The 11,556-nt window shown below is 34.1% G+C and overlaps 1 protein-coding gene across 1 annotated transcript in view; it reads left to right on the forward strand.

Moving 5' to 3' along the window:
- Window positions 1-11,133, forward strand: part of LOC140445090 (uncharacterized) — a 33,646-nt gene extending 22,513 nt beyond the window's left edge. Inside the window, exon 5 of the mRNA XM_072536905.1 lies at window positions 7,370-11,133. Coding sequence (XP_072393006.1) covers window positions 7,370-7,798 — 429 coding nt within the window. The 3' untranslated portion in view covers window positions 7,799-11,133. The remainder of the gene's footprint in view (window positions 1-7,369) is intronic.
- Window positions 11,134-11,556: the final 423 nt, after the last annotated feature.

Raw genomic sequence — 11,556 nt, forward strand, 5'->3', positions numbered from 1 at the left:
TTCCGTCCATTTCGTATTTATTCACTTTGGATACAAAACGCAACAATATTCTCCGCAAAAACCAAAACGTAACATTTGTTTGACATTTGTTGACAGAGTAATTCATATCCCTAGCAACGGAGCAACACAATTGTCATTTTTGTGCTAAAAATTACAATTTTCTTTGAAATTCTATTTTTCACCTGAACTTGAAGTCTTGCTATAGAAAAAAATGTTGTATTGCACACGACAATAAAATCGCATTATCTTCTCGAGCATAATTAGCGTCTCGACTGACGTCTCGACGCTAAAAAACGCTCTCGAAAATAAAGTACAATTTTATCGTCTTGTACAATAAATAACTATTATTTTATTAAACATTTTCAATAAATTGAAAGTTTCATTTGTGACATTTTGTAAACTTTAATAATAAAGAAAGACGTGTGCTCTTTTTACTAAAAGACATATAGACATATAGAGTATCTGTGTTGGAGAAGATGTTCTATTACCAACCTGATCCGCGATCATACTACCTATGGTTGCCAAATTAGAACCAGGCCTACCGACTACTATTCTGAGAATCTTCGAACCAGCTGTCCAACAACTCCCTAAAGGCATCCTTCCAGCAAGAAGTCTAGTTCATTCTAGAATGTTCGGTAACTCGTTCCCTACTCGAATAATGAATATCCACGACTACGATGTTCGATTAAAGAAAGGAAGTTTACTGGGTAATCTCGAGGGTGTCACTACTATCACAAATTGTTTTGTGCAATCACAAAAATCCCCGATGGCTCCAAAACTAACAGCAACGCTTCAACTCCTATACCAGAAGTCTAGTGAGCACCTCGACAAAAATCAGGACAGACTTTACAAGCTGCTGAAGTTGTGTTCTGCTTGTCATCAACGTTTACGGGCGAACGAAGGTAAAACCCAACATCGAATAAATACTGGAAATGCTGCTCCCATCAAACAAGCTCCTAAAAGAGTCCCATTTGTAAAACGAGAAGTTGAGAACATTTTAAAGGAAATTCAGGAACAAAATGTAATAAAACCATCACGAAGCCCAGGAATGTTGCCTTGGTGGAAAGAAAAAATGATAGCTCTACTAGATTGTGTGTTGATTACATGAGATTCGATGCTGTCACGGTCAAGGATAGCTTTCCATTGCCACGTATTGATGATACCTTGGATGCTGTGACTGGAGCGAAATGGTTTTCAACATTAGATTTGACAAGTGAATATTGGCAAGTAGAAATGGATCCAGCAGACAAAGCCAAGACAGCGTTTCCGACTGGCCAAGGTTCTTTCGCAAAACATCGATGGGACAGAACGAGTTATTCGATACTTTGGTAAAGTCCTCTCCAAAGCTGAAAGAAATTATTGAGTCACACGAAGAGATTTACTTGCTATGGTGAAAACGTTGGAACACTTGCATAAGTTCTTATATGGACAGAAGTTCGTTATTCGGATCGATCATGACTCTCTTCAATGGATCTTCCAGTTCAAGAACCCTAAAGGACAGTTTGCCCGGTGACTGGAAAAACTGCAGATGTATAACTTTGACATTGAACCTCGTAAAGGTACTCAACATCATAATGCAGATACCCTGAGTAGACAACCTTGTCCGGAAGACTGCGCCAAAGTTGAAGCAATGGAACCGTTAGTTATAGCCATTCGTATAAGGATCCATATTTGGCCAGGAGACCATTGAAGTTCCACATCCTTCGTGCTGAACAACTTGCAGATAGTGATATTGCACCAATCGTTATTACGATGGAAAGAGGTACTGGTCGACCAACTTAGAGTGAGATTTGCGACATATATACTGAAAGGGCGCAAGAATGCGCAATGGGATTCATTGGAATTAGTGGATGGTGTTTGACACATAAAATGGAAAATGGGATGCATGAACAATTATTACTTGTGCAGAAATTTTTTCTTTACATGTACAAAAATACTTTTGTAAATACTCCATCACAGTGTTTCCTTCTAAAAAATTCGGATATAACTTATCGCCTAGTTGAATCTATCCATATTTCGTTAATTCATATGAAATAATTTCTGGCATTTGAAATAAAACCCTCTTAACATATGCTCTCTCATCTTGCTGTATTAACATTTAACATGTTAATTTCTCCAAAAAAGACAAAATGCATGGATACAACAGCAAATTTACTAAGATGTAAATTGGAGCTGAAAGGTCAGATAATAGAACAAGTGATGGAGTTTAAATATCTAGGCATCACAATATCTAGCTACGGAAAGCTCGAAACTGAAGTGGAAGATGGAGAAACAATATGGAGAAATAAAAATATCTGCAAACAAACGCAAGGCAGAATTTATAAAACAGTCATCAGACCAATAATGACATACGCGGCAGAAACAAGACCTGACACAGAGGACAAAAAAGATTTTAGAAACAGCAGAGATGACAACACTTAGAAAAATTGATGGTAAGACACTATGGGACAGAGCTAGAAGTACAGATATACGACGTAGATGCAGGGTGGAGAACATCAAGAACTGGGTAAGAAATAGAAGAGTAGAATGAAACGATCATATAAGCCGAATGATAACAAATAGAGAAGTAAAGATGGCTAGAAACGGTTCCCCAATAGGAAAACGATCAGTAGAAAGACTGCCAAAAAGATGGAACGACAACTTACTGGAGGCACATTGAAAAACAGTCAGAGTCATGTCTATATAAAAAGAAAAAGAAGAAAATCTTGGTATCAACTGGTGCCCCCTCTAGATTTCCCCTAAGATTATTCTTCTTGATGTGCCTATCCGTGACGAATGTTGGCTATCATCATGGCAATGTGTATCTTTAAGAGGTTTTGAGGATCTTTAACCAAGATGTTCTTGCTGGACCTCGCTTTCCAAATATTTTTACTTGCAGGATGGTTTGTAGGAGGGCATATCTCATATCGCATAATGTGTCCGAAGTATTGTAACTTCGTAAAACTTGTAAAGGACCTTCTCATTTGTGACTCAAATGATTCCAATCTTCTGCACATATCTTCTTTCAAGGTCCACAATTCAACACCATAAAAAAGGACAGAGAAGATGTAGCATCGCAGCATTCTTGCTTTTATACCAAGAGAGAGGTTGTGGCTCTTTCTACTGGGGTGTGGTTGACGTAAAGTTGACCTTCCGTTATCTTTTCCTTGATAATTATCATGAGATTTGTCTTCTTTACGTTTATCTTGAGTTCATATTGTTGACTATGATACGTGATTTTGTTCATAAGGACTTTAAGATCTTCTAGGTTGTCCGCAAATATGATGTCATCTGCATATCTGATGTTGTTTAACCGGTGGTTTACGAGCCCCAACAACTATATAATGGGATAAACTAAAATACATTCAAAATTCAGATATTTGACAGTTTATTTTTTTCTAATCATGTTTAATCATGATAATCATCCGGTAACACCTGTGGTTCACATAATATTTAAAAAAGTAAAAACGTCCCAATTTTAGTTTTTATATTATGTGAAGTGAAAAATAAAATCTTGTATGTACGACTGGTGTTACCGGATGATTAGGACCATCAAGTAACATCCATCCCTCGAGCCAGAGGCTTTCTGGCTGGATTATGTTGCTCTCCGGGCGTAATCATCCTAATAACACCCTGGGCGCATAAATAACTATTAAACCATTGTTTTTTAATTGATAATGAAGCACGTATGGCAGAGCGCCATGAGCAAAATTGCTAAATCAGCAGAAATTTGTGCCCTTGTTCTTGTGTCTCTCTCTTATACACGCCGCAGACCGAGCGCCCGTCCTGTCATAAGCGCTTCATTAAAGATTAAAAAACAATGTTTTAAAATAAAATAGGCTCAAAATACTTATCGGGAAATGATGGAACAATATTTGAACTTGAATTTAAGTTCTTGATGAATTCAAAAATAGTATTTTTACTTGTGTTTTTGAACCTTGAAAATCATAATTTTGCGTTTTTCTCAGTTTAAATTTATTTATAACTCGAAAACAATTAAATTTACAGAAAAACATCTAGAGACTTATTTTGTTTAGAATGATCCAAAAAAATCAAAAAAAATTATCAGTGCCGAAAAAAATTATTGTTACAATTTGTTTAAAAAAATTTGAACCACTTTTCGCCTGGCGACCTCTTAAACCTTGTTTTGGGATATCATGAAAATGATTATGTAAAAAAATCTAATGGGAATATTTTTCCGAACGAACTCGAATTTTTCGCAATGTCTATTACTCTAACAGAACTAATTAATAATAATGTCTATTTTGTTGACAAATAAATATTGGAACATAAAAGAAATATTTATTTTTAAAATGGAGTAGCCTTGCCCTTAGACTTTATGGCCGCTCGACTTCGGTTGGGCATTTACTAGACTAAGGATCTGCATTGTTCAGACGTAAATTCTTTGCAAATCTGCTCTATTTTGGCTTTAAGTTCGTTTAATGTCAGTTGTGTATTATTCGTTAGTATCTGTTTCATGTTATGCCATACAGTTTACACATTTTTATTTACGTCCAAACAGCGTTGCGTTAACACGTTTAAATAGAATGAAGCCTCTCTAGTTCCCGTAAAACGATTATGTATAATTTTAAAAATAATTTGAGTGTACGTCTCATTAAACTTATGGTTCTATACATTATTTAGCATTGTTTTTCTTAGGGATTGCAATGGAAGTAGAAGTCAGCCAAGTTAATAGTCTTAGTGTATGGTAGGATAGGTTTAGTTAGGCGTTAATTTTAAAAAGTGTGGCTGGCTAAATGGGCACAACTCCAAAAGCCCAAAAAAAATTCATTAGCCAATCATCCGATATTTGTCCTGTTTCATAGATAGTATTAAAAAGTGTAGTTAGCACATGTAAATTGTCTTCGTTTAACAACTTTAATAGTTCAACTGAAATCTTGTCCGGACCGGGATCCTTCCCGTTTTTCATATTATTGAGCGCATATAGTATATCTTTGTTTATTCATTGGTCCGCTGTCTGGTTCTTTTGATATTGTTGGACCGAGTCTTTCATCTTGAAAGGTGCCTTCTGTATATTCTGTCTATTTTTGTATGTCTCGTTGTCTGCTACTATCTGCCCGTTTCCGCCAATTAGTTAATTTCTGTTCCTGCGTCTGTAGCTTACGATCATATGGACAATAAATAACAATAACACTAGCGATAGTTCAAATATTAAGGTGGCTCGGGCGTGTAGCTAGATACCAAAGGTAAGAATGCCTAAAGAATCCACGAAGAAAAGGTATTGAGTCGGTAAAAGAAGACTTAATATTTAAGAAATTTCTAAAAATGAAAGATAGAAAAAAGGCTGGAAGAAAACTTGGATCTCTACGGCCATTTGATCAATGTCTTATCTACTTAATGCCTTAAGTATGCCAAATTCAGAATTTGTTTAGGAATTTTCAATACTTGATTAGATATTTTAAATGACTGCTCTATATATTGCTCATCTACGTTCATATCCATATATTTCATTTGTACCTTGTTTATATCCAATGTTCAGTTCATTGTACCTTTGTCCAATGTACCTTTGTTCAGTTTCATTGTTTTCATGCAAAAGTGTCGGGATCAACAAAAAGATGTTTACTTGTGCTTTATAGATTATGAAAAGGCTTTTGACAAAGTCAAACACGATCAGCTAATAGAATGCTTGCAAAAAAAGAACCTGGATCCAAACGACATTAATACAATACGTGAACTCTACTGGAACCAAAACGTCTCTGTCAGAACTGAAAGGGGTGATACTGAAACCATAAACATCCAAAGAGGAGTTAGACGAGGTTGTATACTATCACCATTATTATTCAACTTGTACTCAGAGGACATCTTTGCACATGCTCTAGATGAAGCACAAGAAGGAATAAAAGTCAATGGAAAAATCGTGAACAATATCAGGTATGCCGATCGTACAGTACTGATTGCTGGCAGTGAAGAAGAACTACAAATTCTGTTAACCTAAGTAGTGCGAGAAGGAGAACTATACGGCCTTAAGGTGAATGTAAAAAAACCAAAACAATGGTAATTTCAAAAAAACACACACCAGTTATAAACATACTAGTCAACAACAGTCTAGTTGAACAAGTGAAAAAGTTTAAGTATCTAGGCTGTTGGATACATGAAACCTTAGACCAAGAACAAGAGGTTAAATGTAGAATACAACAGGCAAGAAACACCTTCTTAAAGATGCGACAGTTACTCACTACCCGTAATCTTGATTTGTCCCTACGATACCGCATGATAAAGTGTTATGTATATAGTGGAAGCTTGGACGTTAACATTCAGCTCGTTACGACGTTTAGAGAGCTTTGAGATGTGGGTATTTCGTCGTATGCTGAAAATTCCATGGACCTACCGCGTTAGAAATGAAGATGTTTTAAGGCGTATGAATAGAGAACGTGAACTCACAGAAATTGTCAAGAAGCATAAAACGTCTTATCTTTGGACACATATTTAGACACGACAGGTATAACTTCCTTTAGCTTATTATAGAAGGGAAAATAGAAGGCAGACGCGGCCCGGCTGGACGACAAATGACCTGGCTGCGCAAAATCAAAGATTGGACAGGATTAGACTTTCACAGTTTAATAAGGAAAGCCCAAAATAGGGAAGACTTTGCAGAGGTCATCGCCAACCTTCGCTAAGAAGACGGCACCTAAAGAAGAAGAAGAAGAAGGCGATTAAACACATCCCTGTCTATCTACCCTACAGATCTTCATTTCTTCTGAGTGTTGCCCATCAATTTGCACTATATTTATGATTTTACTGTCAATGCGCTTGTTCATAAGTACTGATATTAGTTTTTCAAGTCTTACTTTATCGAAAGCTTTTTCGTAGTCAACAAAGCACAAGTGTAGGTCTTCGTTTACATCCCGACATTGCTGAATCAATATGTTGATGATAGTCCTTCTCGAGTACCCATTCCATTTCGGAACCCGAACTGCGTCTCGCTAATATCCTCCTCTAGCCTTTCGTATACTCACTTTATCCATCGAACCCTAATTATGCATCTTTATCGATCGCATGCATCTCGATCTATTTTCCCATTACTCTGTAGTACCCTAATTGTAATTTAAAAAAGTCCTGTAATTAGAAAATGATCTTTTATATATATATATATATATATATATATATATATATATATATATATATATATATATATTAACAAATTTAATCGGCTATCAAGGGTTATAAGTTTCTCATAAAGGTAAAATAAATTTCTGTGCACACTTATTATACTTTAAATAAACGAATGTCGACTTTGTCGAAAACTTGGTCTACTGAATACCAAATTTTAGTTTACTTTGTATTTATATGTAATCCATATTATTGTCCAATTATATTAATATTATTTTACTTAATAATAAAAGTTGGTTTCTAATTTTCTTTTTTCCAGGACCATTTTATTAAACCGGCGACATTGAATAAGGGCCATCCATTAATGACTGTCTTAACAAGACCTCAGAAAAGCACCATTAAGAAAGCAATAACGTTTTCTCGAGTTAAGCGAAAATTCGATACAGCCATGGAAACTAATAATGATGAGAATTCTTTAGATAATGGCAACCAGCGCACATTAGGAGCAAATCTGTTTGGAAGAGTAGATACGGAAGCTTTTAAATTTCGCCCCATGGATACTGTTGTGAATGAATATCACAACTTTCCTTTCTCAGCCGCTTCTAGCTTAAATAATTTGTTGACACAGAATTTTGATTTTTTGCCAAAAAATAATTCGTTTAAAATGGAGACCATGGATATGGACGAAAATGAAAATAGCTTCACTTTTGACAGTTTACAAGTAAAATCATCTGATTTTCATTTTTAGATATAGTTTTACCATTAATTTTTTAGTCTTATTTATAATGAGGTTTTTACATTTATGTAAATGTTTGTGTATAAAATACACAATACTGTTGGTAAATTTTGTATTGATTCGTTGTATTCTTTCTATAGAACGTAAAATAGTTTTGTACGTTGTATTTTGCAAGCAGTGATGTCTAAAAGAATTTATTAATGTAGAATTGTTAGCCATGCATCAATGTTTAACATATGAGAAGAAAATAAACAAAGCGTTTGTTCCAAAATTACCTAGACACTGCTTCTACCAGGGACGATAAGACGTAATTTGACATAAGAAAAACTTGCAGATATCACGAGAAAGGAAAACGAATTAAAATACAATTTAACCGACACTCGCAACATTAAATAGTGTTGTAAAATTTGCAAAATCTGATTATCGGAAATATATTTCAAGGTGGTATACAATTGTAATACAATTTGTACAATTTTTTGTGTGCATTATTAAAAGAATTAAGAATCCCACTAAGTGATACATTTTTCTGGTCTATATCCGAATTTAGCGAATTTATTCCAAATTTCGTCGAGTTCTCGATTATACCGAAATATTCCGATTCGTTTGGTTTCATGCAAAATTGTAGCTTTTACCCCGAAGAAAAAGTAGTTTTTCCTTTTCTCATAGAAATGGCTTATGCATCATTTACATTTTTTTCTGTTATTGAACCAATCTTCCATGATATGAATACAGATCAATAGAACAGAAAAAAAATTCAGTTGTTTATAAAAATTTATTGACTCACTCATGAAAGTGTTTGTGTGACGTTAAACATTTCTGAAGCGATGTATGTTAGTATGAGTGTTTTAATTTCGTTTTGATAGTAAACAAACACATTTAGAGAAGAAAGATTCTTCGCATTAAACATCTCCAATGTTTTCAATTAGTGCAATCGCACTCTACATAAAAATAAATTTTCATAATTATCATCAGAAATTTACAATATCCTCTCCCTTAAAATATGATGATGTATCCACACTATAAATTACTTTATCCAGATCATCCTGTTCAGGGGTCCTTAGTTGTATATGCGTGAAAATTAACTGCACTTCTCTGAATATTTTGGCCATCATTTATTTTTCTCTTCAATAAAATAATTTAGTAAATATAGTAGATATTCTAGTATATAAAAATACTAGAATTTGGTAAATATATACACGATTCACGTACTAGTTACCTTTACTCTTAAGATTTTAACAATCACTTATGGTCTGAAATTCAAAACAGATCTGATTATTTTTTACTTGTTTCTATACACATAAAATATCAAAACATGGATGTCAACTTTTGAGTTGGCTTTATTTCCTTATTATTGGTTTAAATGCATACATAAAGTACTTTTACTATATAGTACAACTTATGTAATGTAATGTCCGGTTTATAACGTCCTGTGCCTTCCGGTTCTGTCTCCATTTATGTCTAGTCTCCTAGTCGTTGATTTCTCTTTGACATTGTATTTTGGACTACATTAAGCCATGTTGGTTTCGGTCTTCCTCGTTTTTTTTTTTCGGTCAGGTGACTGACAATCCAATATTATCTTCGGTAGGCGATGGTCTGCCATTCTCTGTAGATTTCCGAACCAAATAAGCTGTTTTTGCTGTATTTCTTCTATGATGGTGGTTGTTCTATCCATGATTTGTCTTATTCTTTCATTTGTTACGTGCATCGTTCTCGCTACACCTGTTGATTTGTGCCATAAACCCATTTCCAGAATAAGGAGTTTTTGCTCCGTAGTTGCCAAATTTGGCATCCATAAAGTTCAACACTTTTAAAAATGTGCTGTTATATAGCTGTATCTTTTTCTGTTTAGAGACAGTTTTTGACCAGAGTAGTGAGTTTAGTGCGCCCATTATTTTTTGCTTTTATGATTCGTTCTTTGATTTCTCTTTCAGTGCGTCCATCTCTTTCCATTTTCGGAATGTGACAAAAAATCTTCCAAGTTCATCGTGTTCAGTTCCTCCTATGAACACGTATTTCGTTTTGGCTGAATTAACATTTAGTCCATATCGCTCGTATTCCTGTATTAATCGCTTTGTCATGAATTGCAGATCTTCCTGGTCCTTTGCGATGACTATTTGATCATCCGCGAAATGAAACGTTTATAGGGTTTTTTCGTCATTTAATGATGTACCCATTCAAGAACATGATCTGCTTCATTTCTTCAGTGCCTCATTTAGGTAGATTTTGAAGAGTGTTGGAGATAGACGGCAGTCTTGCCTTAGTCCCTTATTTATCCTAAAATTCTCGGAGAACTGGTTGTTAATTTTTATTTTTGATCGAAGATCGTTGTAGAATTGTTAAATTGCTTTCACAAGTGTAATATTAATAGATGGGCTTTCCAGTACTTGCCATAGTATACAAAGGGGTATTGTATCCTAAGCTTTTGCCAAGTCCACAAACAATACATGAGTTGGTCTATCCCTAGCCATTCTTTTTTCACTTAGTTAGGTCAAAGTGGAGATGTGGTCGATGCAAGATCGTCTAGCTCGAAATCCTGGTTGCTGTTCCAGCTCAAGTGGTCCATATTCGTTTTCGACTAGATTTTTTATAACTTTTGCGTACAATCTACTGAGAGTTCTGGTAACTGAGATGCAGCGGTAGTTTTTGCAGTCCGTCCCCCTGAAAATTATCCCGTTTTTTAACAATTCTTTGTAAAGACAGTGAAGCCGACTTTACTTAGTAACAAGCAATTACTCGACACGCTATAATACACAGCCTACAAGAAGCCAATTAGCTGAAGTACTATAAAATTGTATATAACAATGTATATCCCACCAGCTAGAAATTTATATATGTATTTCATATGTATCTAACCTCTTGTAAATTATTTGGATGGTTTTATTTTTGTAATCTATCCATAATACATTTTGTTAAACAAAAATGCGAAATGATGTTAAAGCAACATAAAAACTAGAGTTGTTAGTACAAGAATATCATTGTTCTCTATGATATTGTATATAGATAATATGATGTATGTAGAGAGGACAGTTTATTTAGTTGGCGTTCAGACAATTTAGTGTAAATATTGAAAGTTTAATGAAAACTTCTGTGATTTCTTAAGACATGACCAAAGTAAAATAATTGTTAACACTGACAATATTTTGCTATCTAATTGACAATGGATTAAGAATTGTTCAATTATAGTTTCTAAGTATTAAAAAGTGTTTGAAATATTAGATTATATGCTTAGTTTTAAAATGCGTTTTGGTTTCATTAGAAGATATATTTTTGTTTTGTATTTATCAATTATATTTGTTTTCATAATGTGCAATAAGTTAAAAGTTTTGGTAAAATAAAGTTAATTTTTATAGTAATATTTTGTATTTTCTTTTAGTTGACGTTAAAACATAGACTAAACATAGTTTAGTCTATGTTTTAACTCTGAATGTAAAGTCTGTTTTAGACTATAAGATAAAATGATATAAGAAAATATTATACTAAGTTTTGTCATAATGTAAAACAGAAAACAAAATCTGTTAACAAAAAATGTTATAGAAATTATAACATGTCCTATTTTGATACCAATTACTAGTGCACACGCATGCGCAGTTAGGTTCTATCCTGTTTGGTAATATCTTCTCGAATCAGTTCAAAAAGTTCAATAAATTGTGGCTCACACATTCTTAAAAAATTGTCTGCATTTTTCGGAATCATTGTCTTTTAATTCAATGATGTTTCCAACATATTTAAAACACCACGACCTTTCTGTCTTTTTTGAAGCCAAGCTCTAA

The sequence above is a fragment of the Diabrotica undecimpunctata genome, chromosome 7 (genome assembly GCF_040954645.1).
Source record: "Diabrotica undecimpunctata isolate CICGRU chromosome 7, icDiaUnde3, whole genome shotgun sequence".
In the NCBI taxonomy this organism is placed as follows: domain Eukaryota; kingdom Metazoa; phylum Arthropoda; class Insecta; order Coleoptera; family Chrysomelidae; genus Diabrotica; species Diabrotica undecimpunctata.